Source organism: Phacochoerus africanus, chromosome 6 (genome assembly GCF_016906955.1).
Source record: "Phacochoerus africanus isolate WHEZ1 chromosome 6, ROS_Pafr_v1, whole genome shotgun sequence".
Classification (NCBI taxonomy): Eukaryota; Metazoa; Chordata; class Mammalia; order Artiodactyla; family Suidae; genus Phacochoerus; species Phacochoerus africanus.
In genome coordinates, this window is record NC_062549.1 from 110,595,978 (window position 1) to 110,622,964 (window position 26,987).

Here is a 26,987-nt window from a genome sequence, read left to right on the forward strand (position 1 = left end):
TTAACCTACTGTGCTACGCAGGAACTTCTGATTTTTAGTTTTTTGAGGAACCTCCATACTCTTCTCCATAATGGCTGCACCAGTTTACCTTTCTGCCAGCAATGTAGGAGGATTCCCTTTTTTCCACACCCACTCTAGCATTTTTTATTTGTAGATTTTTTTAGTGATGGCCATTTTGACTTGTGTAAGGTAGTTGTAGTTTGGATTTGCATTTCTCTAATAACTAGCGATATTGAGCATCTTTTCACGTGCCTATTGTCTATATGTATGTCATCTTTGGAGAGATGTCTGTTTAGGTTTTCTGCTCATTTTTCAATTGGGTTGTTTGTTTTTTTGTTATTGAGTTGTATGAGCTATTTGTGTATTTTGTAAGTTAATTCCTTGTCAGTTGCATCATTTGCAAATACTATCCACTTAAATTTAATGAGACTTGTTTTGTGGCTTAGCATGTGTGGACTTCATGATTTCTGATGAAAAATCAGCTGTTAATTTTATTAAGGATTCCTGGCACTGTATGAGTCACTTCTCTCTTACTACTTTCAAGAGTCTCTGCCTTTTGAAAGTTTGCTGAGCTTCTCAGATATGAATATGAATGTTTTTCACCAAATTTGGAAGCTTCAAACATTCTCTCTCTCTCTCTTTTTTTTTTTTTTTTTTGGTTGCACCCATGGCATGCGGAAGTTCCCAGGCCAGGGATCAAATTCAAGCTGTAGCTACAACCTATGCCACAGCTGGGCAATGTTGGGTCCTTCATCCACTGTGCTGGGCCAGGGATTGAACCTGTACCTGGGCAGTGACCCGAACCACTGCAGAGACAATGCTGGATCCTTAAAATACTGTGCCACAGTGGGAACTCCTCTTCAAATATTCTTTTTTTTTTTTTGTCTTTTTTGTTGTTGTTATTGTTGTTGTTGTTGTTGCTATTTCTTGGGCCGCTCCCGCGGCATATGGAGGTTCCCAGGCTAGGGGTTGAATTGGAGCTGTAGTCACCAGCCTACGCCAGAGCCACAGCAACGCGGGATCCGAGCCGCATCTGCAACCTACACCACAGCTCACGGCAATGCCAGATCGTTAACCCACTGAGCAAGGGCAGGGACCGAACCCCGCGACCTCATGGTTCCTAGTCGGATTCGTTAACCACTGCGCCACGACGGGAACTCTCCTCTTCAAATATTCTTAATTCTCCTTTGTTTCTCTCTCTTCCTTTTTGGACTCCTACTACGCATATGTTGTTATGCTTGTTGATATCCCATTGGTCTCTGTTCATCTTTCTTTCTTTCTTTTTTCTTTTTTTTTTTTTGCCTTTTTAAGGCCACACCTGTGGCATATGGAAGTTCCCAGGCTAGGGGGTGGATCAGAGCTATATCTGCTGGCCACAGCCACAGCCTCAGCCACAGCAATGCCAGATCTGAGCCATGTCTGCAACCCACACTGAAGCTCACGACAACACCTGATCCTTAACCCACTGAGCAAGGCCAGGGATCAAACCCACATCCTCATGGTTACTAGTTGGATTCGTTACTACTGTGCCACAATGGGAAGTCCCTCTTCATTCTTTGTGTTATTCGGTCTGGATAATCTTAATGATTTTTTCTTCAAATTCACTAATTCTTTCTTCTGGATGCTCAAATCTACTATTGAAGCCTTGTGGGGAAATTCTTATTTTAGTTATTGTACTTTTCAACTCCAGAATTTCTTTCTTTCTTTCTCTTTCTTCCTTTCTTCCCTTCTTTCTTTCTTTCTTTCTTCTTTCTTTCTTTCTTTCTTTCTTTCTTTCTTTCTTTCTTTCTTCTTCCTTCCTTCCTTCCTTCCTTCCTTCCTTCCTTCCTTCCATCCCTCCCTCCTTTCCTTCCTTCCTTCCTTCGTTTTTTTTCCTTTTTATGGCTGCACCTGCAGCATGTAGAAGTTCCCAGGCCAGGGGTCGAATAAGAGCTGCAGCTGCTGGCCTACACCACAGCCACAGCAGTGCTGAATCTGAGCTGCATCTTCGACCTACACTGCAGCTTGCAGCAATGCTGGATCCTTAACCCCCTGAGAAAGGCTAGGGACTGAACCCACATCCTCATGGATTCTAGTCAGCTTCTTAACCTGCTGAGCCACAACAGGAACTCCCGGAATTTCTATTTGATTCCCGTTTTATAATTTCTACATCTTTCTCACCGTGGTGTGGTGATTAACGAATCCAACTAGGAACCATGAGGTTGTGGATTCGATCCCTGGCCTCGCTCAGTGGGTTAAGGATCCGGCATTGCCGTGAGCTGTGGTGTAGGTCTCAGACGCGACTTGGATCCCACGTTGCTGTGGCTCTGGCGTAGGCCTGTGGCTATAGCTCTCATTAGACCCCTAACCTGGGAACCTCCATATGCCACGGGTGTGGCCCTAGAAATGGCAAAAAGACCAAAAAAAAAAAAAAAAATTCTACATCTTTGTTGATACTCCTCTCTTTGGTGAGACATTGCTCTCATATTTTCTTTTAGTTATTTAGACATGGTTTCCTTTAGTCTCTAAACACATTTAAAACACCTGGTTTAAAGACTTTGCCTAATAAGTCAAAGTCTGGGCTTCCTCAGAAATAGTTTCTATTGATTGCTTCTTTCCCCTGTGTATGAGACATGCTGTTGTATTTTTAAATACCTTGTAATCTTTTTGTTGTTAAAACTAGACATTTAAAATGACATAATGCAGCAACTCTGGAAATCTGATTTCTACTCCTTCCCCAGGGTGCTGTTGTTGCTGCTGCTATAGAAAAATACTCTGAATATAATATAGGCTCTGTGCCAAACTGCCTACAAGCCTGAAGCTCTTCTTTGGGAAAGTAGACTGTCAGAGTGGCTTCTTGCCTATGGACGTGGAGCTCCTTTCAGGAGAACCATTACAGATTGAGCTTCCTGATCATGATGCCTCTTTGAGGCTCTCCCAGACCTCATGGGCAGTGGGAGAGTTCTGTGCCGTCCACTCCTTAGCCTTTGGCCTATCTTCCCAGAATATTGCATGTGAGATGTCACATTCGGTGATCCTGATCTAGCCTTGCTCACTCAATCCTGGCCAATCCAAGAAGGTCACATCAGGCAAAATAAAAATGATGCCAAAGCCTATTACCAGCTGGAATGATCCGTGCCTAGATGTCATCTGGGTCAGTAATTAACCAGGGGCCTGGGAGATGCCCAAAAGGTGGGCAGGGAGAAATCATATGGGCTTCAAAGGGTCCAAGCCAAAGGAGGCCAGTAGGAGGGCTGGCAGTCGAGAAGGGCCTTTCCCAGAGGCTCAGGCGGTGGGCATGTTGCCCAGGAGGGGCCTTCCTCCTCTCCTGGTGGATTTAGGGTTAGGAACAGGGCCAAGAGAGTACAAGTCTGTCATAGGCACACCCGCTACCCAATGCCAGATTAAACAGCCCGTCTGAGGGGAAGAAGGCGGAGGATGCTCAGGCCCCGGGACTTTCAGCCCCTGCCAGGCTGGCATAAGTTGTCCATGTGTGCAATAGGCATCTCTTAAATGCCTATAGGGTGTGATGTGCCAAGAGCATGGGCTTTGAAAACACCCATACCTGGGTTCAAATCCAGACTCTGCCACTTACCAGCTGCTATGAACTGGCCATGTTTTAAGTTTCTCTAAGAAAATAAAAGAGGATATTAGCACCTAGCTCATGGGGCTGTTGTAGGAATGAATATCGCATTTTTGTTGAGTGCCCCATAAACACCAGGTAGTCGGTCAATGAAAACTGCTCAGTTCCATTGGCAGCAATGGATACGGGGGAGGAATAACCCATGCCCCACCGCTTGAAACCTCCCATGACTTCCTCTGCCTTAGTCACCCGCAAGGCCTGCAAGGCCCTGCACCCTGGGTCAGGCTCCCTATTAGAAGCTCTCACCGTGCCTATATCTTCCTACCTGTATTTACAGTTTATGATTAGATACTTATTTGTGTGGTTGAATAATACCTGTTTCCCCCACTGGCTCTTCTGCTCACACTTCTGTGCTCAGTGTCTAGCAATGGTGGGGAAATGAATGAATGGAAGAGAATGAGGCTCCAGCCTTCCCAGACTTCACTAGGTGCACATGTACAGAGGCTGGGGTGGGGGTCCAGGACCTCAGGGCAGTGAGGGGGCTGGTGAGCCCGAGTGGCTGGAGTGGAACATGGTGTTCTCACCCAGCTGTCCTCCAGAAATTCACCCAGCAGCTCCCCGGACCCAGCCTCCTCCACTTCCCAGTCCATAATCTCTTCTGCCCCAGAGCCACCCAGTCTCAGATCTGTGCCCATGTGGACTCTCCCCCGGGCCATGGGGGTCAACCTGTGGGCTTTCCTGTGGTCCCAGACCAAGGATGGGGCCACAGCCACCACAACCCCTGCAGGACTTTGGGAGCGAGCCTATCTGTGCTTCCTCACTTCACCCATCCGTGCTTCCTCACTTCACCCAGGGGCTTTCCAGGCTGGTATGGTCCACCTTGCCCCCTTGGCAGTCCCAGCATCCAGGGCAGCAGAGCCTGGTCACCCCCAGAAACTGGCCTGAGAAACTGGGGACAACAGTGTGCTGCCATTGTAGAGGGTGCCTCCACTGGGGCTGGAGGGTCTTGCCGGGAAGTGAGGGCTGTCTCCCTAGGGCTGCCTGGCAGCTGACCTGGGTCTCAGGCTGCCCAGTCACTGCCCACCCCCTAATGACTTATTCAGGGGGTCATCAGACATCACCCAGGCTCTGCCCAGACCCCGGTGTTCCCCCCACCCCGCACTCCCAACCCCTTCCTTGCCATGGCTGGCAGTCTGCGTGAGGTTAACCTCAGGCTTCTTCCTGGTTGCCTCTGATTCACTTCCCTGGCTCTGGCCGGATAATGGTTTGGGGTTTGGCTGGGCCCTTCTGCTTTCATACTTGAAGCCAGAGTTCCTGACCCTGCCTGCTAACCGGCACTGCTGCATCCCAGGGCCTCTTTCCCCTCAGTCTCCTACCTCCCCCCTCCCTCCAGCCCCAAATCCTTGAGCTACAAGGTATCTGAAGCCTCATCCTGGCAGGAAGCACCCAGCTCTACCACCTTCTGCCAGCACAGCCAGGCCCTGGCTGCATCCTGGGTCCCCAGTGCCTGCCCAGAGGGGAGCCGTGTTTGGCCTGGGAAACCATGGGACCAGCTGGCAGGGGCAGCACCAGGACACACTTTCTTTGGGAGCAGCCTTTAGAATCCACAAGGTGCTTTTGGACACAGAGTGTCCCCATATTTGAACCTCAGACCATGTATGCCTGGCTCGTTTTGTTAAACCAGTTCTAAAGATGGGGGGGGGGGGTCAGAGGGATGAAATACTTGTCCAAGTTCACACAGTTAGGCAGTAAGAGATCCAAGTCAGTGGCCTAAGTTCTCTGGCTGTAAATCCAATGTGGATATTGTTCCACCGATGCGGCACTGCTGAAACAGCGCTTGCAGCACGCGAAGCTGAGCTTCTCCAGCCCTTCTCTCTGGATACCTCGGGGGCCTCTGGAAAGGCAGGTGAGCACCAGGGGTGTTTGTTTTGCCAATCCTTGCTTAACGGCCTTCAAATGTACATTCCACCCACAGCCCAGTGATCTCTTAGGGTGCTAACCTAGCCTCATCTCATCAGAAGCTTGGGAAACCTGCTGAAAATACCGCCTCTGCCTGGCTAGTGAATCGTAGTTATTAGATATACAGTCCATTGGCTAATTAATGCCAGGAGAGTCCCTAGAAAAGGCTACCATTAAATCTGGTCAGAATTTTCCTTACTCTTGCCTTTGTTCATGCATTCAGTATTAACCTTTTGATGCACATTTATTGAGTGCCTACTGTGTGCCAGATACTCTGATGCAGCACAGTTCCTGCCATAGTCCATGGCCTGGTGGGACAGACAAATAAACAAGCTCTCAGTCTGTGGGAGCACAGGCGTGGAAGGAACTGAGCCACAATGGGGCTCTGGGGCCTGGGTAAAGCTCGGAAGACTTCTCAGAGGAGGGGACTTTTCAGCTGGGACTCAAATGAAAGACTAAAATTTCTTAGAAAATATTTTCCGAGGAGCTTGTAATAGAAAGGGAAGAGCTGGCTTAAGGGAAATGATGAGGGACAGGGTGGTCGTGGGGGGTTCAGGGCACAGAGACGGGTGACTGAGATATTTGGGTCCTTCGTTCCTGGCGAGTTTGCTTGGTGCCCTTTCTGACTCTATAACCTTGGTCCCCTAAGTCCAAGCAGCGCTGTCTCATATGATGTCAGAGATGCTATAGATGTCCTGCTTCTGTGTTAGCAGCGTGGCAGCCACATGTGGCTATTGGGCTTTGAAGTGTGCCTAGGACTACTGGCAAAGGAACGGAATGTTTACTTTTATTTCAATTTAATGAATTTAAACCTACGTAACCACCATATCAGACAGTGCCGCACCATGTGCATTTCACCCTGGATCCCATTTGAATCACTTGACGTGTCTTAAAAATCTTCCGATGTCTCATGTGTGAACCTCACCCCTGAGACTCATTCGTTGATCTTGGGTGGGCCTTGGGTGCCAGTATTTTTGGAAACAATCCAAGTGATTTTCTGGTAGCCAGTTTTGAGAACCACTGGTTCAAAACTTTGTCCAGCACACTCTTAGCGATAGGGAGGCCCCTCTTGTCACAGTCTGGCCCAGGGTGTGTGTTGGGGCTGTGCTGGCCCTGCAGTCATGCTGGCCCTTTCCAACACCCTTCTGACCCGGGAAGGCTGCATTCTCGGTCTTCTCTCCACTCCGAGAAGGAAGATCAGGGCTTGAGACCCGCCTCACAGAGCCTGCTGGCTCTCTTCCCACCCCGGTTCCCAGCCCAGAGACAGTGCTCCGTCACCTCCGAGCCCGCTAGGACCTGGACGGCAGGGGTCAGTGCTCAAGGAGCCTCATCCTCGCAGGCCCCCTGGGCCCTTGGACGGAGCCCAACCAGCCGTTTTCCTGGGCTGGCCAGACTGCACTGCAGCGGGGCCCAGGCCAGGCCTGAGGTTTGGCTGCTTTCTGTCCGTTTTCCTATGAAGCAGATAGATGGATGCATGTGTTCAGGACACTGATAATGCAGGAGGTTTTCGTAACAAGACTGGAACTTGGAGAGAACCCTCCTTTGCCCCATTATCTTGAAAAAAGCTTTCGGAGCTGGGGCTTAGCCAGCAGCTACCGGCCACTCCCCATTTTGGCCACTCGCATCCCCAAAACAACTTTTCCCATGACTCACACATAGCAGCTTGTGCACTTCTTTTATTATTAAATATATAAGCAGCTTCCTATTTTTTAAATAGATATTTAAATGACTTCATATAAAATAATTCACCACTTCCAAGTATAAAAACAAAAATCTCACAGTGTGTGAGCCAATGTTCCCTCTCGGCTTTCTCAGAGAAAAGAAGGTTCCTGTGCAGGTAGCTGGGGAGACACCCAGAGGGGGGCTAAGGGCCCTCCCACTCCTGTGCCCCAAGAGCCCTCAAAGAGCTTCTGCGATGAGTTGGATTTGCTTTCTTGACTTTCAAAATACTATATGTTTAAGGAGGGGAGTGAGGGAGGAATGCCTTTTTTCTGTGTTGTTTTTTCCTTCCATGTTTTTAAATAGATATTTTTTTAGTATCAAATATAGAGTCTGTGACTAGCAAAAGGACCCCGACAGGGAAAGTTCTCCAATGCCCTTGCCTTTGCTGACAGCAACAGGGCAGGGGAGGCAGGGACCAGTGGACCTTCACTTTCAAGGGCAGGAAGGGCCCTGGTGCAGCGGCCAAGTAGGGCAGGGTCTCTCAGTGGAGGGCCCAGGGCAGCAGGAGAGGAGGGATCCGGAAGCACAAAGGGACCGAGGCCAATCGACAGCCGTCACCTGCTGTCCGGATCTCAGAGCTGCAGCCGTGGGCTCCCAGGAAGCTGAGGCCCTCAAGGCAGACTTGGAGGCGGGTGCCAGGGCCCTCCGAGTCCCTCTCCCACCCTGGCTTGCCTGGGCAGAGAGACGGTGCTGGTGAGGGGTGGGGCAGGAGCTGGAGGGTGTCGCTGCCTACTGGCCCCCTAACAAGGGACGACCCGCTCAGCCCAGGTGCCTATCGGCAGCAGTCTTGGAGCCGTGGTTGGGGTTGCAGCAAGAGACTGGGCTGGGGGGGTCAGGGGTGCGGACCTCTGCCCCCATCTCGGGAGCGGGCCCATCCTTTCAAAGGCCCATTTGCAGTCAGAGTGCAGCCTGTAGCCTCTCTGTGTGTGTCCCTGCCCTCCTTTTCTCCCCCTCCCACTAGTCACTTCCCTCTTGGGAATGTCAAAGTGCAAGATGCAGAAACCTGGGCGGACAACGCAGCCTAAAGACCGGCTCCGGCTGGCGGCCCGGGCGGTGCTCCCACCCCGATCCACCCCAGGGAGACAGAGCGGGGTCAGCAGAAGGTCAGGGCTCAGGGGCTCCCTCAGTCGACAGGTGAGGCCGGCTCGGGCACTCAGTGCAGGAAGCTGGGGAGAGGCTGGAGAGGTGGGAGGATGGGGTGGGGGGGAGGGGGGGGGTGTCTGCTCTCTGGGACGGATGGGGCAGGCTGCTCAGCAGGCAGGTTCAGTATTCACAGTGCAATGGCTTCCTCCTTGAGGACAGCCTCTGTGCGGCCTCCCGGAGAAGCTCTGGCAGGGCTGGGGCACGGCGGGGCAGAGGCCAGAGCTGGTCTTCCCCTTGGCATCATGGGCTGGGCCAGGCAGGTCCTGAGGGTACGATTGGCCTCCCCTCTCCGCCTGGCCACCAGCAGAGGGCGCTCAGGCAAGTGGGGGGCGCAGGCCCCTTGAGGCTGTCAGTGCAGAGCAGCAGGCCCAGAGGCCTTCTCTTCCCATCTTCTGGGCTACACACCTTACAGGAAATCCAGCGACGCTGTCCCGCCCTGTGAGTCTCACGCTTCTCTCTCTGGAGACACGTCCCTGCTTGTCGCTGTTAGGATCCCTTGGCACCAGGCAGTTCCTCTGGGCACAAGGCCTCTTCCATTCCTCAGCGCCCACCCTGCTCTCCCGCATCCCACAGGCCTCTGGGTCCCGGGCCCAGGTGCCAGCTTGGAGGGGAGCGGGAGGTGGATGCAGCCCCGGAGGGTCCCCAGCCGGGCTTGCCGGCCTTCCCCGAGCAGATGGGAGCCTCAGCAATGTGGGGGCATCCTCCAGCCTCTTTTAGTCAGTCCAGAGTCTGAGGGTCAAGGGCGGAGGGGCCCCAGGCTGGCGGCTCTGGTCTAGTCCTGGCAGGCAGGAGCTCTCCCCGGGGGCAGGCTGTGTTCCCAGGAGAATGGCTGGGGAGGGGTGGTGGTGGACGCCCCCATAAGTCTCCTCGCACGAAGAGTCTGTCCTGTGCGCCCAGCTGCAGGGGAGAGAGAGAGAGGCTGGTCAGCCGAGAGGGCTAGAAGGGAGGGGTTGCTGAGGACACGGCGGGGAGGCCGGCGTGCCTGTGGGCTGCTGCTGGTGCTGCAGGCAGGACTTCCTTCCCTCCTCTCCCTCGCCCACCCCGCCGCCCCAGACACCGCAAGAACCGGGCAGCTCTCTCTGGCAGCAACCCAAGCCGCTGGACCGACTGGCCTCACCTCCTACCTCCTCCTGGGGAACTGGGGACCACAGGGGGAGGTAATAGGGCCTGGCGGAGGTCTAAGGAGGGCTGGGGGGCACTGCTCAAGAGGAGAGGTCTCACGGAGCGGGAAGGGGGCACTTGAGTGTCCCTAAACGACTCCTCAGGCAAGACCATGGCACGGTCCTGGGTCCAAAAAAAATCAAGAGTGAATCCTGCTGACTCTAGCAGAGAAGACAAGGTTCTCGCTCCCACCTCCACGCATTCAGCACAGAGGGCCAGCGCACATGACATTCAGGAGAGCAGGGCAGAGGTATCTGCAGGGGAGGAACTGGAGACAGCTGCGGACGAGGAAACGCCCACCCTGCCATTTGGCGTGCTCGCCCCAAGCAAGCCACCCTTCCTTCCGGAGGCGCCCAGGGACTTGCCTCCTCGCATCATCCACAGGGGTCAGGCCCTGCTCTCTCCAGCCCCTCCCCCTCCTTGTCCCCTTGTCCAGCCTCCTCCGAACGCTTTGTTCTCAGAGCAGAAATCCCCTGGATTCTCTCCAACAGTTTGACTTTGGACCCTATGTGGAGCCTGCCTCCCTGGCTGTCCATAGGCCCGACTGGCAAAACCCATGATGGGTAAGGAGGGAAGATGGGACCATGGCTCCTGGCTCCCGGCCCATTCCCATGCTCTGGAAGGGGAAGAAGGGAGGACCATAAACGGGACATGGGCCATGCTGGGCACGACGGACCACAGGCCCTGCTGGGGCCAGGAGGGAAGAAGAACCACGTGGGCAAGCTCCAGCCCATGGCCCCTAGGTCCTGGTTCCTGGGAGTGGAGGGGCTGGCATCCATGTCTGCCTTCTGAGGGTCCCCCTCTCGATCTCCCTGCTGCTGTGTTTCCCCCTCTCACGTCTCTCATCAGAGCAGCGTCAGTCTCGGAGCTGGCCCTGCGTCTCCCTGAGGTTCCTGCTGCCTGGCCTGGAGACCGCTTTAGGGCAGAACCCAAGTGGGGGCTGGATGCGGCCCCTGCCCTGGGCTTCTCACAAAGTGAAATCTTAAGGGGAGGAAGAGGAGAGCTCGGGAGGGCCTGGCACGGGCAGGCAGGGAAAGGAAGGGGCGTGTAGAGGAGACGAGGCAGAGGGCCAAGACCAGAGGGGAAGGTGGGCAACCAGCCAGAGGGTGGTGCAGCGTTGAGCCACTGTGTCCCCAGGGGCCGAAGTCTGGCCTCTGCGTGCCAGTCCCGAGGGGTCTGCATCATCGTCACAGTGCTGCCAGTGTCCCACCTGTCCCCTCTTAGCCCACCTGCCAACAGAGTGGACCCCAGGATTCCAGATGCATTACTTCCCCCTGTTTTCTAAATGGGCTCCCCCGGTTTTGAGCACTTGGAAGACCCCCTGTCTCTCCCGGCAGGGCCCTGACCTGTCACTCCACACGTGAGAAGGCCCTGAGGTGCTGGCTTGCATGTAGCATGGCGCTGTGTCTGGAAACGTGAATGGGTTCACTCCAGCTGGTTGGCCAGCCTGCCAATCAGCACATTAGGCAGTCATCCAGCTAGTCAGTGAGCCAGTTAGCTCACCAATTCACTAGCAGTTAGGCAGCTACAAGCTAGTTCATTGGTCAGAGTCACTCAGCCAGCTGGTCAGCCAGTCAGAGTCAGTTATGAGCTAGTTAAGTGGTCAGTGAGAAGGCTAGCTGGTTAGAGACAGCTGGCCAGTCAGCCCTGAGGCCAGTCAGTCAACACTGAGTTCTTAGCAAGTAAGAAGAAACCTACTGTTTAGGATCCGGGATAGAAGAAGAAATGCAAACAACAACAACAAAACCAACCCAAAGTAGACACAGTTCCTGCCCTCAAGGGGCTTACAGCTGTCTTAGGGGTACCAAGTGTACACACAGGCACAAAATAAGACTTCTAAGTGTATAAAAACAACATCCAAGTAAGTGCAGGTCAATGTGGTATCAACCAAACACAAAAGAGCAGAGGAGTAGGAATGAAAGGAGCAACCAGCGCGTGATGGAGCCGGTCAGGAAGGGCCGATGCCTGCAGGCTGATTGTGGTCTGAGGGGAAGGAAGGGAGGAGGGTCATGGGCCGCCTGGAATTGGGGAGCCGGGGGCGAGGGGTGATAAGAGTCACATGTTTATCAAACAACATGGGCAAGGACAGGAGAAAGCACCCATCAATGCGCGGGAGACACAACGCGAGGTTGGGAAGGCGGAATTCGGATTTGAAAACCATTTGGGCAGGCTCGGGTGATGGGCCCGAACCAGCAAGGTGGTTTCAATCAGGATGAATGTAAGCTCCTGCGCATCGGTTGAAAAAAAAAACAACAGCTAAGTTCTCCGAATATAGGGGAGAAAGAGTCTGGCTTGACAGAGCTTTACGGGAGGTGGAACTCGGGGCTTTAATACACCACAAGCTCCAAACGGGACAAGGGAATGACAGGACTGTTACAAACAAAATGAGACCCGAATGCCATCTTAAGCTGTGCGAGTAGAAGAAAACCATCCAGATCAAGGAAGGTAACCGCCCCACTGTGCTCTGAGCTGGTCAGACAGCGTCTGGAGCGCTGTGTCCAGGGCTGGGTGCCACATCTTCAAAGGGACACTGACAAACGGGAGTGTCTAAAGGAGGGCGGCCAGGCTGGTGAGAGGTCTGAAAACCACGTCATAGAAGGAATGTTTGAGGGCCTTGACCACACTTGGCTTAGAGAATTCTTAAAGGGGACACGGATACTTGGCTTTACATATCAGAGTGCTGGCACGAGAGGAGGAGAGGGACCGCCAGGGAAGCCAGTTATGCCTCCAGTGAGGAAGGCCTTCCCACCGTGCAGGGCGAGGGCAGGGATTGTGCCTGCAACCGAGTGTGTGACCAGAAGCTGGCCTTCTCCCCGTCAGGGATGCAGAGAGGGGAGGCCCCTGTGGGGTGGGAGGCTGGACCAAATGACGTCTGAGGGCCCTTCTAAGACGAAGCCTCTATGGCTCCACACATCTAAAAGCAGGCAGGTGGAAATGACCTTGGCTGGGAAGAAGAGTCAAATCAGGGTGCACACAGAGGGGAAGCCAGCAAGAGCTGTGGCGGCTGCCGGAGGAGCTTGGGAGCCAAGCTGAGCAAGTTGGGTTTGAAGTGGTTGGTGCTACAGAGCTGCTGGACTTCCCCAGGAGGCTGAAGACCTTATGCGAGAGGAGTTTGGTTGCTCTGGGATGGAAGGTGTAGCGAAAGTAAAAGCCCAATGGGGAAATAATAACCCAACCAGAATTAAAAAGTGCCTGGCCTCAGATGCGGGGAGGGGCTGGATGGGCAGTGGGAGACCTGAGGACCCAGGGAGAAGGGAGTTGGCCAGACCTGGTGATGGATGGATGAGGGAGTAGGGGACAGAGAAGGGAGTCAAGTGTAGGGGGCCTCAGGGGAGCTGGTGGTACCACCACCAAGTTCTGGTGACTGGAAGAGAGTGTAGCTCATTTTAAGGGATGGAGAGAGATCCAGATCCAAGTCTTACCTTAGAATTCCCTTTACACTGGCAATTCCACCTGTCTGTCCTCATCCTGGGTCAGGGGGCTGCAAGCAGAGCACAGGGCTGGCATAAGACTTCAGCAGGGGCCAGGGAGTGAGGGAACCCCCTAAGTCTGTCCCCCAGTCCCCTGCACATGTGCTCTAGCCCTCTCAGATTTAGAAGACTCAGAACTGCCTAGCCCTAAGAAGAAACTAGGAAAAATCCCAGAGAGCTAAGAAAGACAAGACACCCTTCCTCCTCCCCACGCCACATCCTGTTCTGAGCTTCATTTCCTTAGATCAAGTGGGAGAAAGTCTCTTCCAAATCTAGAGGGGAAATAGATGCCAAGATCACGCCCCCCGCCCCCGCGCCTACCAGAGCCCCCTCCCAGCTCTCACCTGCCCTCTGGTTGCTCCATGGGAGGATCCACTGTCCAAGGCTCTCGAAGGCTCTGGGGACGGAACAGAGCAGGCTCACTGAGAGGCTGGGGACGGCAGGGAGACCACGGCCCCACCCTTAGGCAGGGCTGCCCAGGGGGTCTATGAGGGGGTACCAAAGCCTCCCCTCTGGAACAGCCGGCGGGGAAGCCTCTATGCTGGCAACACGCTGTTTCTCCTCCCCATGCAGGCATCGCTTTCCTCCCCTGCCCCCTCTCCCGTCTGGGTTCATATCCTGCTGTGGCCCAAGAACAGTCGCTCCCACTCTTCTGCCTCAGTCCCTTCTGGCTGCTCTTGTGGCCCGAGCCCTCCCCATTCTTGAAAAAACCCTCCATTTCCACCTCCCACCCTCTGCTCAGCCTCCTGTCTCTCAGGGTCTGAAGCACCTGCTCTGAACCCAAGCCGACCTCTGGCTGCTCCTCTACCCAGGTTGTGCCCTGGTCCCCACGAGATGCCCTTCTCCCCCCATTGGGCTCTTCTTACCCACCGCCTCCGCCTGTAGAACAAGAGGCCGCCGACGGCCAGCAGGACCAGGATGATGCTGGGCACGAGCAGGCGCAAGACAAAGCCAGGGAGCTGGGGGTCGGAGCGTCCCTCGGGCTGCCTCTCATGGCCTGCATCAGTCAAAGGAATGGGGTTAAAATAGGCTAGGTGTCTGGGCGCCCCCTCAATTGCCTGTCCTCCTTCCAGCTCTGCGGGGCTCCTCCGGTCCCTGGTGCTCCTTTTGCCTTCCAGCTCCCCAGGGGACAGCACGTGGCCCCAGGGGCGGCTTCCGGGGAGGCCTGGCTGAGAGGAGAGCGTGGAGGGACTGCTGAGGCTTCGTGGGTGCGGTGCTGGGGTCCTGGCGGAGCCTGGCTCCAGGCGGTCTCTGGGCAAGGCAGATGGACGGACTGTCTTCTCAAGTGTGTGGCTCCAGGCCTCAGTGGGTCTCCCGGTGGCCTCCGTGGGCGGGAGCGGGCTAATTACATCCGCAGGCTGCCAGCCCTTTGCCGGTCCGGAAAGTGGGGAAAATGCTGAGAGAAGGTGGCTCGGTCTGGCCCTCTCCGCCTGGACGCTGTCTCCCTGCAGCCTGGAGGGGGAGGGCTTGGCCCCTAGGGGTAGGGGCCCCTCACTGGCCTCTCCAGAGGCCTCTTCCAGGGCCAAATCAGTGCCCAGCATAGAGCCAAGAATGTCTTCCATCCCAGTGACGGGGGCTCCCACAGAGGAGTGGGGCTGTGGTGAACCTCCGGTGGTGCTGTCCTCGACGCCTGGGGTCTCCGATGACTCAAAGGTCTGGCAGGTGCTCCTGGGTGGTCGCTGCTTGGCACCGCCTGGGTCCACTGTGCGAGGGGGCTGCTCTTGGGGCAAGAGGGAGCTGCCCTCTGTCCCCTCAGAGTCAGCCCAGGTCAAGCCAACCACAGGGGCCATGAAGGGGGTGAGGGGCTGCTGAGGGGAGACAGAGGCCAGGTCACTGCTAGGGGTGGCTTTGGGGTACAGGCAGTTGCAATCAGGCTTGGTCACCACATCTGAAAGAACCACAGAGAGAGAGGGAGAGAGAAGGACGGGGAGGAAATAGAGTCACCAGCCTCCAGCACAGCTTTTCCAGAGGGGTCCAGAGGGGGGCTGGTCGTCCCCTTGTGCCCGAACCCAGCCCTGGGACTGAGGAGAAGACAGGACTGGAGCCAATGCTCATGACACAGGCCTTAGGCAGGGAAGGTGCAAACGGCAGGAAGGCTCTTTCCAGGAAAGAGCGAAGAGTGGGGTTTAGACACACAGATTGGGGATCGGGGTCAGGGGAAGCCAGAGACCAGCCCTTCCAGCAGTACCAGCTGGCCAGACACCAAGCCAGGGGTGACAACAGCCAGCCAGGAGGTTGAGCACAGGGGCCTCCAGGACTAACACAAGACACCCTCTAGCCCCAAAGACACTGTTGGTTGGAAAGCAGCAAGGCGGTTTCATGCACAGCAAGGGGCCATGCGGCCACAGCCACAGGTGCGAGCAGGCTGGGGCTGGGATGGGGCCAAGGCTTGAGGACTTGGGACTGAAGCAACAAGACTGGACTTGGCCATTGGCAGGTGCAGGGCCTCAGCCCCCACTCAGGGAAGAAGGTTGGATGTGGGCAGGCACACGTGGCACAGGACGCAGAGACGAGGACACGCAGGGTACATATGTGTGCAGCCGGGCCAGCACTGGGAGAGTTCGAGTGATGCTCAGACTTCAAATCCAGCCTTGTCCCTTGAGGGGACACTCAAGGCGTCCTGGGGACTTCTGGAGCCAGGGCATCCCGGTGATTCGCAGCAGGGCTCCCGGAGCAAGGGCCTGACTCCCCGACGGAGCCTCTGCTCTCTCCACGGAACCCCCCATACGTTCAGCCAGCCTGCAGAGCCGGTGGGAAAGCCTCCATGCCTACAGGGCTCCCAGAGAGGGCCCCCTCTGCCACTCCCTGATCTCACAGCCACCAGCGTGATTCTTCTCAATGCCTCAACATGCAGACATATGTAGGTGTGCATGCACACACATGTCAGAGAAGACATGTGCCTAGGATCACCCAGAGGTACACGAAGCCACATATACACAAAACAAGCAGGTCTACACATACAGGCACACGACTAGCAGCCAGGCTGCCTCCCCGGGTCCCTCCAGCCCCCCGTGTCACCCTCCAGTGTGGCTCTGTTCCACACACCCTTCCCCAGCCCTACACTTGCCAGACCCTTGGGTGCTCACCCTGGCTGGAGCATTTAGCAAAGCTATTGTTGCAGTTCTTGCTGAAAATGTTCCAGTCCTTTTTAAGGAGATTCTTTGTTTCATTAAAGACATTCTTGATCTTCTCCAGCAACTGGAGGGGCGTCTCATAGAAAGTTCGGACACAGGCCTGGGAAGAGAGCAGAGTCCCCCTTGATGACAATGATCACTGGCCCCGGGTCTCTAGCTTGACTGTCAGACTCCCTTGACCTTTCTCACATTCATCTTTTTCTCGTGTTTTCTCTCTCCCCTCTCCCCAGGTTTGCAGGACCTCCACGTCCCGAGATGGTGAGATTTATCACTTATTCATGGATCCACTTAACACATATTTATGCACCAGGCTTATGGTAACTACCTGGGATCATGCGATGAACAAGAGGGAGGAGGTCTGTGGCCAGTTTGGACATGGAGTCCAGCAGGGCATGGGCACCGAACATACGGTTACAAGTGCGGTGAGTCCCAGGAAGAGTGATCCAAGAGTGTGTAACAAGGGGAACTTAAACCAGGGCTTGGGGGAGTCCCCATGGAACCGAGCGAGCCTGAACCAGGAAAGGAGGCGGGGCCAGAGGAGCTGTCCAGGTGGTGGGGACAGACTGTGCAGAGGTCCTGAGGCAGGAAAGAGCCAGAAATGCCGAAGGACAAAAAGAAGGCTAGCGTGGCTGCGGGACTGCCATCTAGGAGCAAAGGGGTGAGAGATGTCCCCAAGGGTCAGGCCCTGCAGGGCCTTACTGGCCACGTCGAGAACCGTTTACTTTATCCTCGGAGCAGAGACAACATCTGAAGGATGGTGGGGAGGTGGGTGGAGCGCGATAAGGCTCGAGTCCTTCAGAAAGATCACTGTGTGATGAGAATGGCCTGGAGGAGACCCCGGGGCTGTGGCTCCTTCTCTGGCCGACGGTGTATCTTGGAAGGAGAGCCGAGGCTGCCCCAGCCCTTTCTGCTGAGCTGCTCTTTTCTCCTCTGCTCATGGGACCCTGACTCTCCAGGCCTGCGGGAGCTCTGAGAAGCCTCACACTCCCCGGTCTTCCTCCTACCCTATAAGCTGCCTGGCTCAGTCCCCTTACCAGGCTCTCACCTCCACCTGACTTCTAAATGCTGGCACTCAGGGCTTCATCTTGGGCCCGCCCTTCCTCTCACACCAGACAGTGTGCCCACGGCTCCATCATCTACGGCCTGCCAGCCGATCACTCTCAAGTCCTCCCTTAAACTGAGCCGCCTGGGGAGGAACTGCAGGCTTCCCTAAGGTGGCGAAGTCCTGGAATGCATGCCCTGGATGCCCAGGGGCCGTGCATGCAGGCCCTTAATAAATGTTGGCCGGACAAGGGAGAGAATGAATGTGGGAATGGAGAGCCCCAGGCTTGGCTGTATTACTCACCGGCTCGGCCACACGGGCCAAATGAACTATCTAGCCTGGGCTCGTCTCATTTATTTATTTTTATTTTCTTTTTTCGCTTTTTAGGGTGCACCTGCGGCATATGGGAGTTCCCAGGCTAGGGGTCGAATTGGAGCTGCAGCTGCCGGCCTACACCATAGCTCACAGCAATGCCAGGTCCTTAAGCACTGAGCGACGCCAGGGATTGAACCCACATCCTCATGGATACTAGTTGGGCTCGTTACTGCTGAACTCCTCATCTCCTCATTTGTCAGCTCAAAATGACAATCTGTGCCAGCCCCCTGCCAGGGCTGTTGTAGGAAAGAGGTAAGCTGGCTCTCTCTCTCTCCGCTTTCTTCCCACATCTCTGTCTCCTTCATACCTCACCTCGTGCTTCATGGAGAAAACAGGAACCGGAGACAGAGACCGCCTGTCTCAGCAGAGGCTGGGCCTTCTGGCTTCACCGGCTCCCTGTCCTGGGGCCTGCCCCCCAGCATCCGTGCAGCGCCGTGGGGGTGTTTTGCTAAAAGGCAGACTCCCAGGCCTGCCCGCAGACCCGGTGCATCAGACTTTCCAGAGGGTGTGTACTGGGAACCTGCATTTTAAACAAGCTCCCCAATGGACTCTTCCAAACCTCAACAGTGGAAAACCACAAGGTTAATACCTCGCTTATTGAAAAGTCTTTCCTTCCTCGGTGGCGCACTCCCCCTGCTGCCTCCCCTCTTGGGCGCCAGGTTCCTCCACAGCATCGGTCTCTACTTCCTCGCTTTCTGATCACCTGACCTGGCACCGGCCTCTAACAGCAACCTCCACGTCGCCACATCTGTCAGCGTCCAGCCCTTCTCTCGCGTGACTTCTCATCCTGTCCGATAAAGCTGACTATGCTTCCCGCCTAGAAACGCTGGGCGATCCGCAAGCTCCAGGGTTTCCTCCCTCCCCTTGGGCGGCTCCTCAGTCTCTTTGCCAGGCCCCCCTCCGCTGCCTGACTTCTCCATAGAGGCCGGGCACCCCGGGCCTGCTTCTCCTCTCGCAGAGGGCAGCACTGCTTTACTCCTGGCTTCACAGACGTCCTGCAGACTGACACCGCTCAGGTCTCTCTGTCACGGCAACTCAGGGCCCGGACGTCCGGCAAGCGGCCTGCTCAGCATCTCCACTTGGCCACTTCACAAACACCTCGAGGGGCAGGTACCCCAGCCTGGACTCCTGCTCTTGCCCCAAACCTGCTCCGCCCCATTTCAGCATCTCTGGACTCGGTAGGCTCCAGACAAAACCATCGCCGCTCTTCCCTTCCGTCAGCGCCTCACGGGCGCTGCGTGACCAAGTCCCCTGGTTCTTTCTCCAAACTCGGAACGCGACCCCCCTGGCCTCCACCTTCACTGCACAACCCCAGTCCAAGCTGTTTGGACTTGGACCTTCTGCTGGCTGCCCAGCCTCCACCCCTGCTCCCTACAGACCATTCTCTGCACCGCAGCCAGAAGGGGCTCCTGGCGCGAGTTAGACCAGGTCCCTCGCTCTTCAGACAAAAGCCCACATCTTTAAGACCCCAGGTGATCTGGCTCTCCCTCCTCCTTCTCCCCTCCCCAGGCCTTGGCCATGCTGAGCACCCCCAATGTGCACTTGCTTGCTCACCTAGGGGTCTGTGCCTAGTGTTCTCCATTCTGGAATGTTCTCACCAGCTTTATTGCCTCCTAACTCTTATTCACCTTCGGATCTCAGCTGAATATTTTCTTATTCAGAAGGCTTCCCTGTCTCTCCTTCCCCACACCATTTAAATCAGAGTCCTGTTTTTTCTCTCTCTCTCAGAGCCCCCGCCATGCACCTCTTCCTGGCTCACTCTCTCCCCTCCTTTGGCTCTTCCCACTCTGGTTTTTTGTTTGTTTTTGTTTTTTTTTTATCAAGGCCGTTACTGACACCATCCACACCACATACTTTACTTATGCATTTGGTTAACCATCTCACCAGCCCCGAAGGTAAACTCCGTCAGAGTGGAGATTTGGGCCTGATCCCCCCTGTTTCCCAGGGCCTAGAACAATACCCGGTTCCAGTAGGTGCTCATTAGCTATTTGCTGAATGAACCAATAGTCAGGGGTTACACTTCTCCTTACTTGTGTCATTGTTTGTTTAACGGCTGCTAATCTCGCTTAACTCTAAACTCCAAGAGGATGGAAACCATGTGGTTCTTGCCCGTGAAGACAAGGTCAAGGCCTAGCACTGTGCCGCCTCGGCCAGGTTTATGGAATGAACACGAGAATGAGAGGAGGGGGTGAACAGTGGCAAGGGGCGCGGGTGAGGCCAGGGAATGCCCTTGGTGCCTGTGGGCAGGGATGGTACCGCAGCAGCCGCCCCACCCTTCCTCAGTGCCCCCAGCCCCAGGACCTCCCACCTTGTCCTGCTCTTCGTAGTCCTTGGTGAAGCAGCTGTTGAGCCTCAGAGAGAGTTCCTGGAGCTGGACAATGACGTTGGCATTGGGAGTGTTGTCTCTGAAGCGCATGGTTTCATCCAGTATGTCCTGCACCTGGAGAAAGGCCTTCTTCAGATAGCACACTGGATCCGTCTGAAAAAGGAGAAGGCGGCGGTGATGCTCGGGCGGAGGGAGGGCGGCGGCCTGTCCCGCCCCTGCTCCCAAGGAGAGGGGCCGCGCCACTGCCACCCCCTCGCGGCCTCTCAGTCTCCCTCTCTGGGATCCGGTGCTGCTGGGGATTGTGGCAGAGGAAAGGAAATGTGGATGCTGACTAGGAAGATCTGGGGCTTTCTGACAGAAGAGGCTTTAATCCGAATGGGGCTGCGTAGGTAGGGTGAGTTCTGGGAGCTTCCCTTTCCTGTCTGACTCTGACTCTCTCTTGGCTGGCTTTCACAAAAAGCCCTTCGGTTTAGGGCTCTTCCTAATCCTCCAGGCCACAGGGCTCCTGGAGACTACCTCCGGGTCCCAGGCCAGCCTCAGCGCTTTGTCTCCCCAAGGAGCTGACGGGTGCCTCAGGGAGCCTCTGCTTTAGCTCTGTACTCCTACCACCTGGCTCCATCCTTCCAGTGGGCTCCGAGTAGTAAGTGCTTGTTAAGGTGTGAGTGACTGAGAAAATGAGGATACTCCTTGGACCGTGAGGTAGTCTCCAGGCACACGGAAATTCCTGGCCAGGGAATGAATCTGAGCTGTAGCTGTGACCTACGCCATAGCTGTGGCAATGCCAGAACCTTTAACCCACTATGCTGGGCTGGGGATCAAACCTACACCCCTGCAGTGGCCTGAGCCACTGCAGTCGGATTCTGAACCCACTGCACCGCAGGCGGTCTCCCGTTCCAACAGAAGTGTGTGGGGGTCAGGCGTGCAAAAGCTCAGAGATGGGGCAAACTGTAGGCATCATGGTGATTTTGTTTGGGGCACAAAGATGACCAGGTTTGGGGTGGGTACAGCTGGAAAGGCGCTACAGGCATCAGAAAGAGCTCGTGCAAAGGCCTGGAGGCAGGCTGGAGCAGGGAATGGGGTGGTGTGGATGGCGCTGTGTGACAGAGCCTAGAGCTTGTAAATCCCAGGCTGAGCAGCCTAGGCTTTCTCCTGAAGTGAGCAGTTCTCCAGCTTTGGGGGAGGCAGTGAAGAGAACACGTTGTGGTTCAGACAGCTACCCCCTAGTGGTGGGAGGAGGGGTGCAGTGGAAGCAGGGAGGCCATTTAGGAGGCTCTTGAAATTGTCCAAGCAACAGATGGGGTGGCGGCCCAGAGATGCTGGGAGGCAGGACCGGGAGCACTCAGTGTCCGGCTGGGTGTGGGGTAGGAGAAAGGGCTGGACTGATTCGCTGGCTGCTGGTCTGTCTGCTGGATGGAAGTGATATCCCTAAGCAAAGCATGCGACCCAGAAGAAGTACTGGTTTGCCTTAGGCCTCAGAGCCGGTCTGCCCAGGTTCAAATCAGACCGCCACCACTTACTAGCTAAGCCTTCTCTCCTAACCTCTATATGACAGTGAGATGAATGAATCACATAGGATCAAATTAGAAAAGTACCTGGCACATAGTAAGAACTCGACATGGGCCAGGCCAGGAGAAGGGAGCAGCAGGGGACTTGAGCCCTGGACCCTGCCCAGCCCTGGACCCTTGCACCCCAGACTTGAGCACCCAGGGGTCCTCATACCCATACCCTGCCCAGCTCTAGGGTTTCTGCTGCCTTCACGCTCCCACACACACCCACCCTGGGAAGTGCACGAGTGCTGGCATGCGGGCCTTGTACACAACCATAACTCACCAACTGCTCCTGGTCTACAAACTCAAAGGCAATTTGGCACGAGGTCTCCATCTGACTGTCAATCTGTAAGAGAAAGCAGGCCACTGGTGGCAGAGTGTCTGCAGCTCGACTAAGCTTGCCTAAGAATGGGGACTAGAGTTTCTGGATAGATCAGGGTTTGATCCTCATCCCCCCCTCCCCACACATGCCTGGAAAGACAAAGCCAAGGCTAGGGGCATACCTGTGCCTGCCACATATCCAGGGGAGGGTTTTAGAAGGATAAGGAATCTCTTCCTCCTACCTCCCACTCCATGAACTCTGACAGATGCCCGCTTGCTGCAAGGAAGAACTGTCTACTAATAGAGGGGATAAGACCTAATCTCCTGTGGGTAGGTAGTGAGCTCCCTGTCCTGGAAGGAACTCAAGCAGAGGCTAGACAAGCTCTGGGGATTCAGGATCTGTACGATCCATAAAGCCCCTGTTGGCCTGCAGAGCAGTGGTTCTGGGATTCTAAGCCTCAAAGAGGCTGTGGCTCTTGGTCTACTTTGTGTTGCTGTGGCTGCTACACACAGGAGGAAAAGTATATGAGAGGCAGCCTCCAGGCCCCAAGTTCATGGTCCTGGAGCTGGCCTTGGCCAGAGGTGCCCCACCCTGCCTAGATGGCCAGAGGGTTGTTAAATTCTCTTCTGAGCGGGACAGCAGCCATGACAACAGCCTGATTCGGCCTGGCCGGACCACGCTTGGAATTGCTGACAACTCTGCTGGCCCGGGCAGGGTGTGAGGCACGGATGGGCTCCTTCATGGCCTGGGTGAGCAGGCCATCCCAGCCCCAGGGCTCGGGCAGGAGCCAGGGAAGGGAGGGCAGAGGGCTGGGACTTAGGCAAGAGCCTCCCTTTCCAATCTGGCTGAGGCCCTGGTGCCAGGCTGGCGGCACATCTGGGAGTCCAGGAGCTAGAGGCAACATCTGGACACAGCGGGCAGACTGGGCCAGCTCCTCAGAGGAAGCATGCCATCCTTCCATCTCCAGTGGGAGAGCAGGCCTTATGAGCCTTTTCAGAGTCCACGACTTACACTGCTGGAAATCATGAACCCAGGCGATCAGCTGAAAGCCCACCCTGTCCACTGCCTGCAGGGGAGTCAGAGAGGCCTTTGGGATTGGCGGCAGGGGTGGGATGGGTGGTCGGAGGCCCCGACCTTTAGAAGGTCAGTGAGAAGAGCCTCGTGGAGCTAGTGGGAGCCATGATCCCCTTCCTGCGTGGTCCTATTTCTCTGCCGGCAACCCCCCTCTTTGGGCCTGCTCCCTGGCTCCTGCCTCGGTTTCCCCAGTGGGGGCCAGGCAGGGAGGCAGGGCCACACACTCACCAGCTGCTGCAGGACCTTCAGGTGTCCGTCCCCAATCATGTGGCTACAGTTCTCCGACACCTCCTCGGCGGTACTCCTGCTCACCAGGAGACAGACCAGCAGCAGCAGAGGGCCTAGCCATGTCTGCGAAAGAGAGGGCATCATTTCTCCCTGGCTCTCACACTCCCCTGGAACCTCCGTGCCCTGCTGAGGACCTCAGACCTATGGTGCTCTAGGCTTTGCCTCTTATCCCAGAAGGCAGCATTCCCCAAACCCAGCTTCCTTGGGCATTCCTGACCGCCACGCACAGCCTTGCTCTCCCTTGATAACAACCTGAAAGTCGTCTCCTCCAAGAAGCCTTCCCAGATCAACCCAGCCCAAGCCTGACTGAATTTCTATTAGGGACATGGGAGGTGTGCCTACCAGTCCCCATGCCAATTACACAGGAAACTCCTTGAGTGGAGGACTTGCCTCTACCCATTATTCTGTCCCTGCAACATCAGACACTGAGCCAGGCATCTTGTGAGCTGCCCACTTCTCTCAAGTTCATGTTCTTACGCTGGCTGGCTTCTAGACTTGGAGCCAGAGATACTTTCCTGGGCCCAGCCCTTCCTCCTACCTGATTCCACACAGGTCTGGCTCTGCTACTGGAAAAACCAGGGGCCCAAACTCAGTTTCACTGGGAACCTATCCCACACCAGAAACCTTTGGAGCCCCGGGTATGTGTGTCAAAAAGATTAATCAGAGGCACTGGAGCCAGCTCTAGATCATCCCTGCCTGGCACCTGCCTATCTGAGCCCCGTCAGGCTCAGCACCAGCCAGCCAGCAAGAAGCGTGGCAAGAACATTTTCTGAGATCTCTCCCCTCTGTCAGCACCCACCTGGCCCAGTAGCTGCTCCCCCACAGAGTGATGGGACAGGCTCCTGACACCCTGTCATTCCCCTTCCTGCCTTCTTGCACAGGTCCCCTTAGCCCTCTCCTGGCCCTAGGTCTCCCCTTCTCTGTCCAGAGGCAGAGAAAGGCCCTTGGGCTTTCCTTCCCCAGCTGGATGTCACCTCCTGGCAGCTGATGCCCCCCAGTTCAGGGAAATGCTGTCAGGGTGGGGCGAGGCCTGGCACCTTCCTAGGTTCTGGGCTCTGGGCTCTGCCTCAGTAATTCAGACAAATACTGCAAACAAATAGCACATTAGAGGCTATGAAACAGCTCACAACAACATGCTGATTTGCATATAACTAAAAGCCCGAATGTTTGTCAGCTCTTACCAGAGAGGAGAGGCCCTGGCAGGGCTCCAGGGAGGTTGGAGGGAGGAGGGGGGCACAGTGAGGCTTTGCAAGATGGGGAGAAGTTGATGGCAGAGAGAGGGAGGGGGAGGCCTCAGAGAAAGGCCCCAGAGGGCCCAGGGCCATTCGGCAGAGGATCTCTGAGGATCCCTGTCTGACCTGGGGAAGGGGAGAGAGTGGAAGGGTAGGGGGACATGGGGCTCCTCTGGGTGGCTGAGGAGGCAGCCTTGGGTGGGAATGGCTGTCCAGGCCCTCAGGAACCTGCCGTGGTTCGGGACCCATGGGAGGAAACTGGGTCTTGCAGAGGGTAAGTCTCCACCCTCCACGGCTGCCCTTGAGGTTCTGAGCCCCTGGGGGGGAAGTGGTCTGGGGGGAGGGGCCTGGGGAAGAGATGCTCAGGAAGGCAGCCACAGGCAGCTCAGGATATGGATGTTTGAGGACAGCAAGGAGAGGGCAGTGCTTAACCCCAAGGGCTGCCCAGCTTTTGGAGATATTTCAGGTTTCAGTGGAGGGAGAGTACAGCTACTATGTAAGAGGCTGACTTTGAAGGTGGCCAAAAGGGACTCCAGGAGCCCTGACTTGTCCCCAGAGGAAGATCTGGACAGGCACCCAGGGGTTAACACTCTAGCTTGCCTCTGGCTGGGCTGGCTCTTCTCCCCACCCCTTTATTCCTTCCACCCACCAGCCTTGGCCTCTGGGGCAGCCACAAGGAGTCTCTGCCTCGGGCTCAGAGAGATGCTAGGACATCGCAGTCCAGCTGGCCTTCCTCACTCAAGTCCCATCCTGTTTCATCTTCCCCATCAGTCGGGTCCCCGGAGAGACTTTGGCACGGGTGGACCCTTGGGCTGCCGCTGTCTGAAACCGGCCCCCTTTTCTATGCGCTTTTACTCTCCTCCTTCCTCAGAGGTCTCACTTCCAGCCCCTATTTGTCTTGTTGCCTTTCACCTCATCCTTCCTGATTTCCCCTTCTGACCCCATCTCTTCTCTCTCAGTTGGGCTCTTCCTCCTCCGTGGAAGGGTTCTTCCCTCTCACCCTACCTGCAGCCCCCTCTCTTATCCTCCAAATATTTTTCTGCTTCTCCCCCCACCTCCCCGCTGCCCCACGACCCCAGGTTGTCCTCCAGGGTTTCACAGAAGCACACTCACTGGGAGACCACTTACTGTTCAGGAATGGTGCCACCCTGCATTGTCTAGGGGTTGCCCCAGCTACAGCCTGAGGTTGGGGCGGGACAGCCCCTGTGCAGTCCTGAGCAGCCCGCAGCCCCGGTCCACAATTCTGCAACCACAAACCCTCCTTCCACCTCCTCTACCACCACCAAGCCCAGGATCTTCCCAAGGGACTGAACCAGATTTGACAAGAAGAAGAAGATTCAGAGCTGGCCCCACGCAACTCTGGGGCCATGTCCCCCACAGACAGACTTGATCCAGCCACCCAAGTGCCCAACAGCTCCTGCCTGTGTGCTGGAACAAGTAGTGGCTTGCCCTGGCCCCTTTTTTTGGCTGCCTTGGCATTCTATAAGCTGGATGGCTCCTGAACCTTCCTCATCCCGAAGTGCCCACTCCCCAACAGGACGTGTTTATGGCCGGGGAGGAATGCCCACTGGGAAAGCACCACCCTCATCTCACAGCCACTCCGCCTGCTCCTCGTTGGAGGCTGATTCATAAGGAAAAGAAGCAAGGAGGGAGCCTCTGCGCTGCAGCTGCGAAACCCTCTCTCCTGCCGGCGGGTGGCTCAGTGTGCCCGCCTGTGCAATGGGGTGAGCAGCCTTCCCTTTCCCGGACAAGCGCTGCAGCCCCAGGAGCAGCTGCAGGGCCGTCTCTGGTTCTAGCCGGAGCGCACGAGGGGCCTCGGACAGTCCGCGCGCAAAGATGGGATGGAAACCCGAGCCCGCGGCCCGGGCGGAAGAGCCTCGGCAGCCGGCCGCCCGGGCAGGGGCTTCCGAGGGGCCGCGCCGAGCCACGGAGCTCCCGCCCTAGCCCAGCCCGGGCCCCGAGCCGCGACCGCCGCTTACCGTAGGAGGGCAGCGCCCGGCGGCGCCCGGCGCGGTCATACGGGCAGCTGGGTCCCGGCCGGGCGCGTCGGCCGCCCGCGCTCGCTCGCTTGCTGGCCGCTGCAGAGTCCGCGCCCCGGCCGAGGGCCGCGCTGCTGTCCCGGGAGTGCGGAGGGACCCGCGGCAGCGCCAAGAGCACCGAGGCAAACTTTCACTTTCCCCGAGCCGGGCTCCACTGGCCAGCTCCTCGGCACAGCCTTTTAAGCGGACTTGTGAGGCATGTGGTTTATGGGAAATCACCTTGGACAGGCGCCAGACACACACACACACACACACACACATGCACACACACACCCGCGCGCGCGCGCACTGACACAGACACACACTCCAGAGGCCCACTGAACCGCCTCCCCGCCCCCACCCCGCGGGCTGGTCTTCCCCGCTAGTCTTGCAGTCGCCCTCTTTGCTGTGCTCAACGACGGCGCCTTTGAGAAAGTAACGCGGGCTCCGCCGCCTCCCGTCCCCCAGCGCGCTGGCTCTGGACAGAGCCTTGCCTTCCCTTCCGCGCTCTCCAGGCGGATTGGGTGCTCTCTCTCTCTTTTTCTAATATTCGCTTCAAGGGACTTTCCCTCTAAGCCTGAAAATTCCCAAATCTGAGCAGGAAATGCACCG

General features: G+C 56.1%; 1 protein-coding gene across 3 annotated transcripts; it reads right to left on the minus strand.

Moving 5' to 3' along the window:
* Positions 1-7,170: 7,170 nt before the first annotated feature.
* CSF1 (colony stimulating factor 1) lies at positions 7,171-26,590 on the minus strand. 3 transcript variants are annotated; one of them, XR_007135588.1, is made up of 9 exons: positions 26,337-26,590; positions 23,066-23,188; positions 21,725-21,787; positions 19,877-20,047; positions 16,104-16,251; positions 13,888-14,905; positions 13,362-13,414; positions 12,970-13,028; positions 7,171-9,283 (listed from the first exon to the last, which is right to left on the minus strand). XR_007135588.1 is itself a non-coding variant. In XM_047785082.1 (9 exons), the coding sequence occupies exons 1-8, from the start codon at positions 26,373-26,375 to the stop codon at positions 12,983-12,985; spliced, it is 1,665 nt and encodes a 554-aa protein (XP_047641038.1). In that variant the 5' UTR covers positions 26,376-26,585; the 3' UTR covers positions 7,171-9,283; positions 12,970-12,982. The 3 variants fall into 3 exon arrangements, 2 of the variants coding, with proteins under 2 accessions (XP_047641038.1, XP_047641039.1); XM_047785082.1 differs by having other exon boundaries at positions 13,884-14,905; positions 26,337-26,585; XM_047785083.1 differs by having other exon boundaries at positions 13,884-14,014; positions 26,337-26,584.
* Between the last annotated feature and the right edge of the window lie 397 nt (positions 26,591-26,987).